Genomic DNA, 17957 nt, shown 5'->3' on the forward strand with positions numbered 1-17957 from the left:
TGCCTCCTCCTCCCCCTCCCCTTCTCCCTCTCCCCTGCCCCCTTCTCTTCTCTCCCTTCACCCCCCTGCCTCCTCCTCCTTCACCCTCCTCCTCTCCCCCCCTGCCCCCTTCTCTTCTCTCCTCTCCCCTTCCTCCTCCTCTCTCCTCTCCCCTGCCCCCTTCTCTTCTCTCCTCTCCCTGCCCCCTCCTCTCCCATCCACCCTGTCCCCTCTCCGCTCCCCTGGCCCCCTGCTCTCTCATCCATCCTGCCTCCTCCTCTCTCATCCATCCTGCCCCCTCCTCTCTCTCCGCATTGTGGTTGATAAATACCAACGCCTGCTCTTCCTCCTAGCAGACTACCACTTTACATAGTCGATAAACATCCGCAAGACAGGGGAATAAATAGTACCGAACTTTAATATGTATTCCAATAAAATTGTAGGACCGCGTCGAGGAAGATCTTTCGACTCCATGAACATCGGGAATGAAGAAAAGATACTGAACAATGAGGTAAGAAATTATTTCCTTTTTTTCTGCCTTATTCGATATTTGTTTTCTTGTTATGGGCAACTTTCTTTATAGTTATCGATACATTTGCATTTGGAACTGGGATATCCGTTTGAATGGGATAAGCATTGGGTTATTCTACTTTTTTAAAACCCAATTTGTTTAAACAACACTATCTGGCGATAGACGTCATATCAATTTAGTAGTGGCCTAATTAGTAAGTCTAAACATGAATTTCTCAGTAATCAACGACAGTTGCATGTTTTTTTTGTCGTCACTGGTTAAACCCAGAGTCATGTGTGTATATATATATAGCTCTGGTTAAGCCGTTTTAATCTGGTGATCATTTCAATGCGTCAACCGTTAAGAACTTCATGAGTGCAGAACTTTGCAGGGACACAAAACATTGCCAAAAATAATTGCAAATATCTTGCATTGCCAGGTTGAAAAGACTTATCTATAAATCGTAAATATAGAATCACTCGAACCTCTTGAAACAGCACTTGTACTCCCAATTAGGCTAAATCAATTAAAACACATCTAACATTTCAGTTCCTCATTCATCAGAAATGTTACCCGTTACCTCTCTATAACTAGCCTACTGATACAGACATATCGTTTTCACCATCAATTTATAATATATATAAAAACGATAAAATAAAAAAATATAAATATATATACCCGTATTAGAAGTGATAGGGTAAGATAATCACTCACATCAAATTAAAATCACTTAAAACAGTATCGTGTTGGATCCATTAACTGCACCTTAATCTCGCGTGGTAGATTAAAGTGGCATTAGAGGAGCTAATAATAGGCTTCCGACCTCACGCTCTCCTAAATGGGATTGCTTTAAATCTCGTGTTTGGACCCGACACCGGCACACCTTCGTTACTTCGTTAAACCAAGACGCCGAATCACCTACAGCGCTGTCCTGCCAATTTGACCCGTTCTGTGCCACTGTCCGGTGTCCCAAACTGCTATCTCGCTTGTTATAATGCTGCTACGGATTCTACTGACTGGGGGCCAACGACAACTGGTTTCCCGCGCTGTCTCGTCCATATTAGCTGAGGGAAATATGGTTGGTAGCAAATTAATTTCATTGTCACTGAAGGATGTACAGTTGGTGGCAAATTAAATTAGCTAAATTTATTTTAGACTATAGGATAATTGCTACAAAATGGCACTTTAACTGAATAACGTGTTGACTGTAATTAGACTAAGATATTAGCTTTATGTTTTATTTATTACTTAATTGTTATGAAAAACTGATTTAATTGGCCATTTGGATGCCTTGAAACTGTGCCTTTCACCGAGCCAGTGAAATTCAGAACAATGGACAGCGCCAACCAACCAACGCTTAAAATGGGGTTATTGCTATCCGGGGTGCTGATTTCCATTGACGTGATGACGGGATTAAAATCGATTGACCCTCGCCACTAATCCAATCTAATCCAAACAGGTTAAACGTACAATAGTTTTTGCTATTACATTAAAATGTTTATTTTTATTTTTTACGAGTTATCTTAATTCTTAACCACAAACTAGAGAACACAGTTTTATCTGTAAAATAATCGGGATAAAGTAAGTGAATCATCTGATCTGGATATTGTTCCGGTTATTGTGCGTGTATGATCAACTGATTAGTTAATAGGCTAGTTTAGACCTGGATTTAAACGTGCTGTTAGTTAGCAAAGTGAATTAGCTTCTTTCTTATTTAATGTGGTGTATTTGTTTTCTGACGTTTAATTGTATTTCTTCAATGTACAAGTTTACAAATCAATCCAAGTAGTCCTAGGCGCATATATATATATATATATATATATATATATATATATGCCTGCGGTGGGACATTTAGTCACTCAGCTGTGAAGGTGGCAGCTGTTGAATGCATGTGGACCGAAACTAAATATCAGTCGACGTGTTGTGTGTTTTGGGAATTGTAAGGTTAAATAACTTGAAATAGTTGTATATATATATATATATACAACTATTTCAAGTGTTTTGGGAATTGTAAGGTTAAATAACTTGAAATATATATATACAACTATTTCAAGTTATTTAACCTTACAATTCCCAAAACACTTGAAATAGTTGTATATATCGACTGATATTTAGTTTCGGGCCACGTGCATTCAACAGCTGCCACCTTCACAGCTGAGTGACTAAATGTCCCACCGCAGGCAGACAGACTGTGCGTCATTGGATGGATACTAGGCTACCCTAGCCTCATTGGATGGATAATAGGCTACCCTAGCGTCATTGGATGGATAATAGGCTACCCTAGCGTCATTGGATGGATACTAGGCTACCCTAGCGCCATTGGATGGATACTAGGCTACCCTAGCGTCATTGGATGGATACTAGGCTACCCTAGCGTCATTGGATGGATACTAGGCTACCCTAGCGTCATTGGATGGATACTAGGCTACCCTAGCGTCATTGGATGGATACTAGCCTACCCTAGCGCCATTGGATGGATACTAGGCTACCCTAGCGTCATTGGATGGATACTAGGCTACCCTAGCGCCATTGGATGGATACTAGCCTACCCTAGCGCCATTGGATGGATACTAGGCTACCCTAGCGTCATTGGATGGATACTAGGCTACCCTAGCGTCATTGGATGGATACTAGCCTACCCTCGCGTCATTGGATGGATACTAGGCTACCCTAGCGTCATTGGATGGATACTAGCCTACCCTCGCGTCATTGGATGGATACTAGGCTACCCTAGCGCCATTGGATGGATACTAGCCTACCCTCGCGTCATTGGATGGATACTAGCCTACCCTCGCGTCATTGGATGGATACTAGGCTACCCTAGCGTCATTGGATGGATACTAGCCTACCCTCGCGTCATTGGATGGATATTAGGCTACCCTAGCGCCATTGGATGGATACTAGGCTACCCTAGTGCCATTGGATGGATACTAGCCTACCCTCGCGTCATTGGATGGATACTAGAGACACTAATTAAAGTTAGCTGTTGAAAAGGGCATTCGTCAAATCTGTCGTTGACTCATGACGCTAATTTCTGTTTTTGTTGTTGTTGTCTTTTTCCTCCCACACACAGATGAACAAATCAACCTTCACAAAGATTGAAGAATGCAGAACAGAGAAAAAGAACGCGCCGTCAGACGGCCGAGCAGCTATTGTCTTCTCACTCAAGAATGAAGTCGGAGGACTAGTGAAGGCGCTGAAACTTTTCCAGGTATCTCGTTTGTGACAACAATGTTATTTAAACTTTTTGATCTCACCTGATGTAAAAATCCGATTATAAATTGGTCTATTTAGGCTATGTTGGTTCAACGTGATTATCAAATCAAACTTTATATGTCACATACGCCGAATACAAACGGGTAGTTTACCGTGGAATTATTACTTAACCAACAGTGCAGCCATTAACCAACAGTACAGTTCAAGAAGAGTTAAGAAAATATTTACCAAATAAACTAAAGTAAAAAAATAATAGAAGGTGACACAATAACATAACAACGAGGCTATATACAGGGGGTACCGGTATGGAGTCAGTATGCGGTGATACACGTTAGTTGAGGTAATTTGTACATGTAGGTAGGGGTGAAGTAACTAGGCAATGCAGGCCTCCACTGTTTTGCATGATGTGATTTCCATAAACATTACTGAACAATATATTACAAACGTAACAGCAGATTATAGATTACACACATTATATTGTATATGTAACAAATAAAACACCTTTTAAAAAATATATATATATTCCATTTATTTTACAGGAAAACCACGTCAATCTTGTCCACATAGAATCCAGAAAATCGAAAAGGCGTAACTCTGAATTTGAGATCTTCGTGGACTGTGACAGCGATCACGAGCAGCTCAACGAGATCATTCAGCTGCTACGTAAGCACGTTAACGTAGTGGACATGGACCCTCCTGATAACTCCTGTTTACCTGAAGAAGGTATGCCAAAGTATAATTTTTTTAACATGATTTTTAAATGATTGATTTCTACGTTTTGTTAAAGAGTATATTCTATCACAGTATATTGAGTAAAGTTTTTTATATTGCAACAGTATACCGTATTTACACTTAGTCTCACAGAAGTATATTCCAATCTTTACAAATACACAATGGACCTAATTTTAAGTGGAAAAACAAATCCTTTCGATTTCAGATATAGAAAATGTCCCCTGGTTCCCCAAGAAGATCTCAGATCTGGACAAGTGTGCGAACCGGGTTCTAATGTACGGATCAGACTTGTATGCTGACCATCCGGTATGTAATATCATTCTAGAAACTAGGGCATTACTTTATAACGTTTATACATGACTTTATCTTGATGTTTGTTTTCATAACGACGTTAGATCTCACCCTCTTCTCACAGGGCTTCAAGGACAACGTCTACAGAAGGAGGAGGAAGCATTTCGCTGATCTCGCCATGAACTACAGACAGTAAGTACATTATGGTTGAAATAACACATTTTACAAGAATAAAAGATAATTATAATCGAATAATGGATCCCATATCAAGTTTCCTCCTATTCTAGTTCTACTGTACTCTACTCTATTCTACTGTACTCTATTCTACTGAACTCTACTATATTCTAATGTATTCTACTGTACTCTACTATATTCTACTCCACTCTATTCTACCGTATTCTACTTTACTGTATTCTACTGCACTCTACTCTATTCCACTGTACTGTACTCTATTCCTCTGTACTGTACTGTACTCTATTCTACTGCACTCTACTCTACTATATTCTAATGTATTCTGTACTCTACTATATTCTACTCTACTGTATTCTACTCTACTATATTCTACTGCACTCTACTCTAGTCCTCTGTACTGTATTCTATTATATTCTACTGTACTCTATTCTATTCTACTCTAACCTACTCTACTATATTCTACTGTGCTCTACTATATTCTACGGTACTATACTCCATTCTACTGAACTGTACTCTATTCTACTGTACTCTATTCTACTGTATTCTATTCTACTGCACTACTATATTCTAATGTATTCTACTGTACTCTACTATATTCTACTCCACTCTATTCTACCGTATTCTACTCTATTCTACTCTACTGTATTCTACTCTACTATATTCTAATAACAGCCATGATCATGTCCTTATCTTTCAGTGGGGATCCTATCCCTCGTATAGAGTTTACAGAGGAGGAGTTGGCGACGTGGGCGGTGGTGTACCGGGAGCTCAACAAGCTGTACCCTACCCACGCCTGTAGAGAGTACCTGAAGAATCTGCCTCTACTGGCCAAACACTGTGAATGTAGAGAGGATAACATACCCCAGCTAGAGGACGTATCACGCTTCCTTAGAGGTGAGATGGGTGGGGGGTGGTGTACCGGGAGCTCAACAAGCTGTACCCTACCCACGCCTGTAGAGAGTACCTGAAGAATCTGCCTCTACTGGCCAAACACTGTGAATGTAGAGAGGATAACATACCCCAGCTAGAGGACGTATCACGCTTCCTTAGAGGTGAGATGGGTGGGGGGTGGCTTGTGTGTGTATATACTGTGTGTGTTAGAGAGAGAGAGACAGAGAGACACACACAGATGGATAAACAGAGAGACAGAAACAGAGATACAGACAGAGCAAGAGCGTGTTAGACTTTAATGGTAAAATAAATGTAACATATATATATATATATATATATAATATATATATCATAATTATATATATATATATAACTCAGCAAAAAAAGAAACGTCTCTTTTTCAGGACCCTGTCTGTCAAAGATAATTCCTAAAAATCCAAATAACTTCACAGATTGTCACTGTAAAGGGTTTAAACACTGTTTCCCATGTTTGTTCAATGAACCATAAACAATTAATGAACATGCACCTGTGGAACGGTCGTTAAGACACTAACAGCTTACAGACGGCAGGCAATTAAGGTCACAGTTATGAACACCTAGGACACTAAAGAGGCCTTTCTACTGACTGAAAAACTCCAAAAGAAAGATGCCCAGAGTCCCTGCTCATCTGCGTGAACGTGCCTTAGGCATGCTGCAAGGAGGCATGAGGACTGCAGATGTGGCCAGGACAATAAATTGCAATGTCTGTACTGTGAGACGCCTAAGACAGCGCTACAGGGAGACAGGACGGACAGCTGATCGTCCTCGCAGTGGCAGACCACGTGTAACAACACCTGCACAGGATCGGTACAATCGAACATCACACCTGCGGGACAGGTACAGGATGGCAACAACAACTGCCCGAGTTACACCAGGAACACGCAATCCCTCCATCAGTGCTCAGACTGTCTGCAATAGGCTGAGAGAGGCTGGACTGAGAGCTTGTAGGTCTGTTGAAAGGCAGGTCCTCACCAGACATCACCGGCAACAACGTCGCCTATGGGCACAAACCCACCGTCGCTGGACCAGATAGGACTGGCAAAAAGTGCTCTTCACTGACGAGTCGCGGTTTTGTCTCACCAGGGGTGATGGTCGGATTCACGTTTATTGTCGAAGGAATGAGCGTTACACTGAGGCCTGTACTCTGGAGCGGGATCAATTTGGAGGTGGAGGGTCCGTCATGGTCTGGGGCGCTGTGTCACAGCATCATCGGACTGAGCTTGTTGTCATTGCAGGCAATCTCAACGCTGTGCGTTACAGGAAAGACATCCTCCTTCCTCATGTGGTACCCTTCCTGCAGGCTCATCCTGACATGACCCTCCAGCATGACAATGCCACCAGCCATTCTACTCGTTCTGTGTGTGATTTCCTGCAAGACAGGAATATCAGTGTTCCGTCTGGGACCTGTTGGATCGGAGAGTGAGGGCTAGGGCCATGTCTGGGAACATGCAGGTGCCTTGGTGGAAGAGTGGGGTAACATCTCACAGCAAGAACTGGAAAATATGGTGCAGTCCATGAGGAGATGCACTGCAGTACTTAGTATCTGGTGTGGCCACCAGCTGCATTGACTGTTACTTTTGATTTTGACCCCCTTTGTTCAGGGACACATTATTCAATTTCTGTTAGTCACATGTCTGTGGAACTTGTTCAGTTTGTCTCAGTTGTTGAATCTTGTTATGTTCATACACATATTTATACATGTTAAGTTTGCTGAAAATAAACATTTTTTTTTAAATATAATATTTTGTAAGATTGATCAGAAACAGGCCTCTGTTTGTGACAGTTTGGATCCAGTATGTGACATTGCCTTGAATCTTTTAGAGAGGACAGGCTTTACCATCAGGCCTGTGGCAGGTTACCTCTCCCCCAGAGACTTCCTAGCTGGTCTGGCCTTCCGTGTGTTCCACTGTACCCAGTATGTCCGACACAGCTCCGACCCCCTCTACACACCAGAGCCGTAAGTACCCCAATACATCATTTATTTTAGCAGGGTGTCCCATTTAGACCAAGGTCTCTCTTGCAAGTGAGCCCTGCATTTTTACAGTTACACAAAAATTCCATCAGCACGGCAGCATAGGAAATACAAAACATGCACAATGATCACGAACAACCACATTCCTCAGTGAAGGGCCCTTAACCAACATTCTGAATGACCTGAAAGGCTCCAGTATGTCCAACTGTAGGGTATAATCTCGTGAGCTAGTTAGCTAGGTTCTCCATTTATTCTGTGTTTATTTACCTTGCATACTACACACATTGCATAGTACATATATTACACACTATACATATTACACACTACATATATTACATACATTATGTACTCTATACATTCAGTGTATAAGCAAAGTAAATAAAGGGCTGTATAACTCAGCGTTTCTTGTTTCTGGTCACACAGAGACACATGCCATGAATTGCTGGGTCACGTCCCGTTGCTGGCTGAGCCCAGCTTCGCCCAGTTCTCCCAGGAGATCGGCCTGGCTTCCCTCGGAGCTTCAGATGAATCCATACAGACCCTGGCCACTGTGAGTAGTCATCCTGTCTAACACTATCCATACAGACCCTGGCCACTGTGAGTAGTCATCCTGTCTAACACTAGCCATACAGACCCTGGCCACTGTGAGTAGTCATCCTGTCTAACACTAGCCATACAGACCCTGGCCACTGTGTAGGCATCCTATCTAACACTAGCCTTCCCAGGGACGGTTAGAGTAGTCATCCTGTCTAACACTAGCCTTCCCAGGGACGGTTAGAGTAGTCATCCTGTCCAACACTAGCCATACAGACCCTGGCCACTGAGTAGTCATCCTGTCCAACACTAGCCATACAGACCCTGGCCACTGAGTAGTCATCCTGTCTAACACTAGCCATACAGACACTGGCCACTGAGTAGTCATCCTGTCCAACACTAGCCATACAGACCCTGGCCACTGTGTAGTCATCCTGTCCAACACTAGCCATACAGACCCTGGCCACTGTGAGTAGTCATCCTGTCTAACACTAGCCATACAGACCCTGGCCACTGAGTAGTCATCCTGTCTAACACTAGCCATACAGACACTGGCCACTGTGAGTAGTCATCCTGTCTAACACTAGCCATACAGACCCTGGCCACTGAGTAGTCATCCTGTCTAACACTAGCCATACAGACCCTGGCCACTGAGTAGTCATCCTGTCTAACCTTAACCTTCCCAGGGACGGTTAGAGTAGTCATCCTGTCTAACCTTAACCTTCCCAGGGACGGTTAGAGTAGTCATCCTGTCCAACACTAGCCATACAGACCCAGGCCACTGTGTAGGCATCCTGTCTAACCTTAACCTTCCCAGGGACGGTTAGAGTAGTCATTCAGTCTAACACTAGCCATACAGACCCAGGCCACTGTGTAGGCATCCTGTCTAACACTAACCTTCCCAGGGACATTAGTTTTGTACCAGCACTGAATATAATAGATGTTATATTACATACAAAAGTTTCAAACAATTCTGACTGGTGCTTGAGATCAGTTTAGCACCAACACTGAACCTTGTAGATTCTGTAACAAAAAGTACCGTGATCAGTGGTTTGAAAGTACCCAATACTTGAGTAAAAGTAAAGATACCTTCATAGAAATGATATTTCAAATGTAACAAGTACTTTTGGGTGTCAGGGAAAATGTACAGAGTAAAAATTATTTTCTTTTCTTCAGGAATGTAGTAAAGTAAAAGTTGTCAAATATAAATAGTAAAGTACAGATACTTTTAAAAAATGACTTAAGTAGTACTTGAAAGTATTTTTTACTTTATACCACTGCTGTCTAGTAACATTACTCACCTTCTTCTCAAGGATGGCTGGTTGAGATTAGTTTAGTCACCAACCCTGAACTTGGCTGGTTGAGATTAGCTTAGTCACCAACCCTGAACTTGGCTGGTTGAGATTAGTTTAGTCAACTTGGCTGGTTGGTTGAGAATAGCTTAGTCACCAACCCTGAACTTGGCTGGTTGGTTGAGAATAGCTTAGTCACCAACCCTGAACTTGGCTGGTTGGTTGAGAATAGCTTAGTCACCAACCCTGAACTTGGCTGGTTGGTTGAGAATAGCTTAGTCACCAACCCTGAACTTGGCTGGTTGGTTGAGAATAGCTTAGTCACCAACCCTGAACTTGGCTGGTTGGTTGAGAATAGCTTAGTCACCAACCCTGAACTTGGCTGGTTGGTTGAGAATAGCTTAGTCACCAACCTTGAACCTTGTTAGCCTGGTCCTACATCTGATTGTTCTGTCTTGTCAACTCTTATCATTATTGATGTGACAATGACCAATCAGAGTTGGCACAAGACCACAAACAGGTCTGGGACCGTGCTAGAACCTAGAGGGGCAGTTCACATCTCATTACTGACTCTTACATGTGTTGTTGTGTTTCAGTGTTATTTCTTCACGGTGGAGTTCGGCCTGTGTAAACAGGAGGGGAAGCTGAGAGCTTATGGAGCAGGCCTGCTGTCCTCCATCAGTGAACTCAAGGTATATCAATATCATTGTAGCAAAATCTGGGTGGGGGTGGGGGTGGTGTCTGGGACTCTAACACGGGTCCAGCGACTGTCAAGTCAACACATTTACTGTTATATTAGAAACTAAAGGGAATATTGTATTACAAACAGAGTTATTTATTTAGGGGAGAATGCTGATTTTTTTTTAAAAATATATATTTTTTTACAAGATTAGTCTTAATCTGGGCCTGGGAAACTGGACCATTGGAAAAGTAATGCATTATGTGGAATAAACTGCCATTTTAGGGCACAGCCTCAGCACATTCCAGATGTTTTGTTCTTCCTCCCCCCTCCAGCATGCTCTGTCTGGTAACGCCGTCATCATGCCCTTTGACCCCAAGGTCACATGTAAACAAGAGTGCATCATCACCACATTTCAGGACGTCTACTTTGTGTCCGACAGCTTCGAGGAGGCCAAAGTCAAGATGAGGTGAGGAGTGAAACCCTTAGGGTCCAAGGGCATCTGGAATCTTACTGTATAGTAACACATTATTTAAAGGTTGATTACCTTCATAAGGACGTGCGTACTGTTTATGTATGGGTTATGTACGGGTCGTGAATGTGTTATGATGTCCTTGTGTAGGTACCCTGTAAATAAAGTGTTACTGGATTGATACATTTTTTAAATTTTATTTTTACCTTTTATTTAACTATAGGCAAGTCAGTTAAGAACAAATTCTTATTTTCAATGACTGCCTACCGGGGAACAGTGGGTTAACTGCCTTGTTCAGGGGCAGAACGACAGATTTGTACCTTGTCAGCTCGGGGGTTTGAACTTGCAACCTGAACATAGTCTGTTACTGATTCCTACCATCAGTGTGGGAACGCATAAAGGCTTTTAGATATAGTCTCTTCTAGATATCCATAATAACTCATTCTTCCCCATCAGTTAGTCTCTTCTAGATATCCATAATAACTCATTCTTCCCCATCCTGCAGGGAGTTTGCCAAGACGATCAAGCGGCCGTTTACGGTGCGATATAACCCCTACACCCAGAGTGTGGACGTTCTGAAGGACACTCCCAGCATTAACAGCGTGGTGGAGGAGCTGAGACACGACCTGGACATCGTGGGCGACGCCCTCAGCCGGCTTAACAAACACCTGGGGGTCTGAGTGACAACCCGAAGCACTATGAGTCGCATACTGCCTTCTAAATGACACCCTGTCGCCTACATGTGGGCCCTCCCTGGTCTAGTAGTGCACTGTTTAGGGAATAGGGTGCCATTTGGGACACAAGACCTCAACGCCATCATCTGAGTGTATGTGACGACCTCGACACACCACTCCTGGTTCTCCTGTCCAATTATTATCCATCAGTCCGATCTGTTTGTGCTGTCTGGCCAACTTCCGTGGTCATTTTCACACCAAACAATGACATCGGAGACGGTAACTTGGCGAGAACGGCTCCGACAGAAGAAATCTGGGCCATATCCCTGACACACACCTCACTATTGTGACGTCTCTTATGTAAATCAATTCTCTGCTCGTGATCCACCTCTGTATAACTCCCAGCCTATGACTTCCCCTTATCTTCCTCATTCAATGCATCCAAAGATACAGTACCTTACTAATAACGTACAATATATTCCTCCAATTGTTGTGTGTAAGGTTGTTGCTGGCATGAATTTAATGCTGTAATTTATAATATTACTATTCAAATGCGTGAATGTATTAAAGGATGATTTTTGACCGAAATGGTTCACATTATCCATTTCTAAATCATAAAAAAAAAATATTTAAAAATGTAACTGTAGTACATATACTCATGTAAACTTTAAATATCATTATTTTTCTACTGTAAATAAATGTAAACTGATTATGTATAAGTCGTGAAAAATGTGCGTGTGTCTCTTATGTAATGTATTTCTTTGACATTTTAACAATAAACTTTTCCTGAGGAGAATATGTCTTTGTGGCATTGTGAAATGATGGGGATGTGGGATAATGGCAGGGTTGCCAGGTCCAGCTAAAATATCTAGACCAATAACCTCTCAAAACACGCCCACAATGCCTGAAAAAGCCCAGCAAGAGAATAGTCGCCACATTTATCCAATGAACACTTTTTTTTTTAGTCTTCCAACTAGCTTGGAAAGACAGTATCGAAGAACCCTCACTGCTGCTCATCATCATATATATTTTTCAACCTAATTGAGGAAAATAAGAACAATCCTACATTTTATTTTTGATACTGTTGCAAAGCTAACTAAAAAGCAGCATTCCAAAAGAGAGGATGGCCTTCACTTCAGCAGTAATAAATGCATGAACTTCTTTGAGGAAAAGATCATGATTATTAGAAAGCAAATTACGGACTCCTCTTTAAATCTGCGTATTCCTCCAAAGCTCAGTTGTCCTTAGTCTGCACAACTCTGCCAGGACATAGGATCAAACAAGTGTTTTAGTACATTTACATTTTACATTTAAGTCATTTAGCAGACGCTCTTATCCAGAGCGACTTACAAATTGGTGCATTCACCTTATGACATCCAGTGGAACAGTAGTGCATCTAAATCTTTTAAGGGGGGAGGGATTACTTTATCCTATCCTAGGTATTCCTTAAAGAGGTGGGGTTTCAGGTGTCTCCGGAAGGTGGTGATTGACTCCGCTGTCCTGGCGTCGTGAGGGAGTTTGTTCCACCATTGGGGGGCCAGAGCAGCGAACAGTTTTGACTGGGCTGAGCGGGAACTGTACTTCCTCAGTGGTAGGGAGGCGAGCAGGCCAGAGGTGGATGAACGCAGTGCCCTTGTTTGGGTGTAGGGCCTGATCAGAGCCTGGAGGTACTGAGGTGCCGTTCCCCTCACAGCTCCGTAGGCAAGCACCATGGTCTTGTAGCGGATGCGAGCTTCAACTGGAAGCCAGTGGAGAGAGCGGAGGAGCGGGGTGACGTGAGAGAACTTGGGAAGGTTGAACACCAGACGGGCTGCGGCGTTCTGGATGAGTTGTAGGGGTTTAATGGCACAGGCAGGGAGCCCAGCCAACAGCGAGTTGCAGTAATCCAGACGGGAGATGACGAGTGCCTGGATTAGGACCTGCGCCGCTTCCTGTATGAGGCAGGGTCGTACTCTGCGGATGTTGTAGAGCATGAACCTACAGGAACGGGCCACCGCCTTGTACTCTATCTCTTGACACAATGATGAAAATAATCATGGCCTCTAAACCTTCAAGCTGCATACTGGACCCTATTCCAACTAAACTACTGAAAGCTGCTTCCTGTGCTTGGCCCTCCTATGTATAACATAATATACGGCTCTCTATCCACCGGATGTGTACCAAACTCACTAAAAGTGGCAGTAATAAAGCCTCTCTTGAAAAAGCCCAACCTTGACCCAGAAAATATAAAAACTATCGGCCTATATCGAATCTTCCATTCCTCTCAAAAATTGTAGAAAAAGCTGTTGCGCTACAACTCATTGCCTTCCTGAAAACAACAATGTATACGAAATGCTTCAGTCTGGTTTTAGACCCCATCATAGCACTGAGACAGCACTTGTGAAGGTGGTAAATTACCTTTTAATGGCGTGAGACCGAGGCTCTGCATCTGTCCTCGTGCTCCTAGACCTTAGTGCCCTCGCACGGTTCTGGCTGGGATCTTACCTCAGGACTCTGAGGTTGATCCCAGTCAACCTGCGAGCCCCAGTCTCTTTCCTGCTAACCCCGCACTACGTCCAGCTCCAGAAGTTTTTAAGACATTTTAAACTGGAAAAATAAAGTCACGGTTTTAACTAAACACCGCTCTCTTCTCTCTCTTGTACAGGAACGGGAACCAGTGTGTCCAGTGCTATAGGCGAGCCCACAACGGTTTGGCGCAACGTGGCCCATCCTGCTCTCCTGAATCGGCATCGGGACCTGTCCTGGATGGTCGCCCACGAGATCCTCCCGGTCAGGCCCGTTATGCACTCATAACGGGACATCCGCGTGCCCCCGACCAGGCTGCGGCCAAGAAGAGTCGGTGAGGCACATGCTCTGGGAGTGCAGAGCTGCCAGGGACCTATGGAAGGAAGCAGGCCCCCTGATCACCCCGTGTCTGCCAGCAGGGGAGGACCTAACACCTCAGCTCATGCTGTATGGGGTGGGCCGAAGGCCTATTCCATCGAAGGCCTTCACCAAGATCTGGCCCACCCTCACGTGCTTGAAGGAAGCACTGTGGTCCTCCCGCAACCTGCTGGTAGGGAAAAGCGTAGAGACCATCCCCCAGGCAGTGACCATGATAGCCACGGAAGCCCTGGAGTGGTACGGAAGGAAGGGGGCCTCGACCCCAGGCGAAGGGTCCCCCACAACACCCTAGGTCCCGGCGACCACGGACTGACAGCGCTGCGGCGCCAAGGGCGATGCGCCTAGGGGAGGGCTCTCCTCTGAGCCCCGAAGGACGGAATGGTAATCTATTCAGAGGAGCAGGATGATGTGAGCTTGATAAGGACTCACCCCGCTCCTGTACAAGGGACTGAAGACAGCCTTTTAACAAAGTGACTTTTTAACATGTTTTTTCATTAAAAATGTTTTACCTTTGTTAGTACACATTTTAAATGGCTTTTACAGATGTGATGTTTACAAGGAAAGTACTTTTATTCATGGTTGTTTTCATTGATTTTAACAACATGTACTTTTTACGAGAAATGCTGTGTTTTATGCCTTATTGCCGTTTTTATGTGTATGAAATGATGTAAAAAATGTTTGAGCTGTTTTTGAAAGGAAATGTGTTTATACAACTTTTCCAAAAGAAAATAGAATCTGTTCTTATCAGTTTAATATCTGATACGTCCCCTGTCTGGGGACCATATATTAAATAGATTTTTGGAACAGGGAGATGGAATAGGGGCTTGCTCCGTCCACTCCACGCATCGACCTGGTATTGCAGTACCTCCAGGAAGTTCTAGGTTATTTATTAAATCCGTTTCCCAGCTCCAAGTAGGCTACACAAGTGGCACAAAATGGTTTGCAATGACTCCAATGATATCGTAATTTCGAAGTAATTATTGTATTAAATGGTAGCCTGCAATGCATATACATTAATACTAGATGGCAAGTGTATCATTCTCCACATTTAATGTCAGTTTCATTGAGGACTTTTCCCAAAACAGATGCACGCGAGAGAGTTTCATAACATCCATTTATCAGCTGGTAGAGCATGGCACTTGCAAGGCCAGGGTTGTGGGTTCAATTCCCACAGCAAACCAGTATGATGAACACCTATGAAAATGTATGCTCTCACTACTACTGTAAGTGACTCTGGATAAGAGAGTCTGCTAAATGACTCACTACTGTAAGAGACTCTGGAGAAGAGAGTCTGCTAAATGACTCACTACTGTTAGTGACTCTGGATAAGAGAGTCTGCTAAATGACTCACTACTGTAAGTGACTGGATAAGAGAGTCTGCTAAATGACTCACTACTGTAAGAGACTCTGGATAAGAGAGTCTGCTAAATGACTCACTACTGTTAGCGACTCTGGATAAGAGAGTCTGCTAAATGACTCACTACTGTAAGTGACTGGATAAGAGAGTCTGCTAAATGACTCACTACTGTAAGAGACTCTGGATAAGAGAGTCTGCTAAATGACTCACTACTGTAAGTGGCTCTGGATCAGAGAGTCTGCTAAATGACTCACTACTCTAAGTGACTGGATAAGAGAGTCTGCTAAATGACTCACTACTGTAAGAGACTCTGGATAAGAGAGTCTGCTAAATGACTCACTACTGTAAGAGACTCTGGATAAGAGAGTCTGCTAAATGACTCACTACTGTTAGTGACTCTGGATAAGAGAGTCTGCTAAATGACTCACTACTGTAAGAGACTCTGGATAAGAGAGTCTGCTAAATGACTCACTACTGTAAGTGACTCTGGATAAGAGAGTCTGCTAAATGACTCACTACTGTAAGTGACTCTGGATAAGAGAGTCTGCTAAATGACAAACTACTGTAAGAGAGTCTGCTAAATGACTCACTACTGTAAGTGGCTCGGGATCAGAGAGTCTGCTAAATGACTCACTACTCTAAGTGACTGGATAAGAGAGTCTGCTAAATGACTCACTACTGTAAGTGACTGGATAAGAGAGTCTGCTAAATGACTCACTACTGTAAGAGACTCTGGATAAGAGAGTCTGCTAAATGACTCACTACTGTTAGTGACTCTGGATAAGAGAGTCTGCTAAATGACTCACTACTGTAAGAGACTCTGGATAAGAGAGTCTGCTAAATGACTCACTACTGTAAGTGACTCTGGATAAGAGAGTCTGCTAAATGACTCACTACTGTAAGTGACTCTGGATAAGAGAGTCTGCTAAATGACTCACTACTGTAAGTGACTCTGGATAAGAGAGTCTGCTAAATGACTCACTACTGTAAGTGACTCTGGATAAGAGAGTCTGCTAAATGACTCACTACTGTAAGTGACTCTGGATAAGAGAGTCTGCTAAATGACTCACTACTGTAACTCTCTCTGGATAAGAGAGTCTGTTAAATGACTCACTACTGTAACTCTCTCTGGATAAGAGAGTCTGCTAAATTACTCACTACTGTAACTCTCTCTGGATAAGAGAGTCTGCTAAATGACTCACTACTGTAAGTGACTCTGGATAAGAGAGTCTGCTAAATGACTCACTACTGTAAGTGACTCTGGATAAGAGAGTCTGCTAAATGACTCACTACTGTAACTCTCTCTGGATAAGAGAGTCTGCTAAATGACTCACTACTGTAAGTGACTCTGGATAAGAGTCTGCTAAATGACTCACTACTGTAAGTGGCTCTGGATCAGAGAGTCTGCTAAATGACTCACTACTCTAAGTGACTGGATAAGAGAGTCTGCTAAATGACTCACTACTGTAAGTGACTGGATAAGAGAGTCTGCTAAATGACTCACTACTGTAAGAGACTCTGGATAAGAGAGTCTGCTAAATGACTCACTACTGTTAGCGACTCTGGATAAGAGAGTCTGCTAAATGACTCACTACTGTAAGTGACTGGATAAGAGAGTCTGCTAAATGACTCACTACTGTAAGAGACTCTGGATAAGAGAGTCTGCTAAATGACTCACTACTGTACTCTGGATAAGAGAGTCTGCTAAATGACTCACTACTCTAAGTGACTGGATAAGAGAGTCTGCTAAATGACTCACTACTGTAAGAGACTCTGGATAAGAGAGTCTGCTAAATGACTCACTACTGTAAGAGACTCTGGATAAGAGAGTCTGCTAAATGACTCACTACTGTTAGTGACTCTGGATAAGAGAGTCTGCTAAATGACTCACTACTGTAAGAGACTCTGGATAAGAGAGTCTGCTAAATGACTCACTACTGTAAGTGACTCTGGATAAGAGAGTCTGCTAAATGACTCACTACTGTAAGTGACTCTGGATAAGAGAGTCTGTTAAATGACAAACTACTGTAAGAGAGTCTGCAAAATGACTCACTACTGTAAGTGGCTCGGGATCAGAGAGTCTGCTAAATGACTCACTACTCTAAGTGACTGGATAAGAGAGTCTGCTAAATGACTCACTACTGTAAGTGACTGGATAAGAGAGTCTGCTAAATGACTCACTACTGTAAGAGACTCTGGATAAGAGAGTCTGCTAAATGACTCACTACTGTTAGTGACTCTGG

At 43.0% G+C, this 17957-nt stretch overlaps 1 protein-coding gene and 1 pseudogene across 1 annotated transcript; both read left to right on the top strand.

Moving 5' to 3' along the window:
* Positions 1 to 298: 298 nt before the first annotated feature.
* tph1a (tryptophan hydroxylase 1 (tryptophan 5-monooxygenase) a) lies at positions 299 to 12260 on the top strand. The gene is made up of 11 exons (XM_029656297.2): positions 299 to 490; positions 3564 to 3701; positions 4246 to 4429; positions 4644 to 4744; positions 4854 to 4921; positions 5619 to 5815; positions 7673 to 7808; positions 8247 to 8373; positions 10246 to 10341; positions 10664 to 10797; positions 11306 to 12260. The coding sequence occupies exons 1-11, from the start codon at positions 401 to 403 to the stop codon at positions 11478 to 11480; spliced, it is 1446 nt and encodes a 481-aa protein (XP_029512157.2). The 5' UTR covers positions 299 to 400; the 3' UTR covers positions 11481 to 12260.
* A 2806-nt stretch (positions 12261 to 15066) lies between these two features.
* LOC115126651 (U2 spliceosomal RNA) lies at positions 15067 to 15247 on the top strand (annotated as a pseudogene).
* Positions 15248 to 17957: the final 2710 nt, after the last annotated feature.

This window comes from Oncorhynchus nerka, linkage group LG17 (genome assembly GCF_034236695.1).
Source record: "Oncorhynchus nerka isolate Pitt River linkage group LG17, Oner_Uvic_2.0, whole genome shotgun sequence".
NCBI lineage: Eukaryota > Metazoa > Chordata > Actinopteri > Salmoniformes > Salmonidae > Oncorhynchus > Oncorhynchus nerka.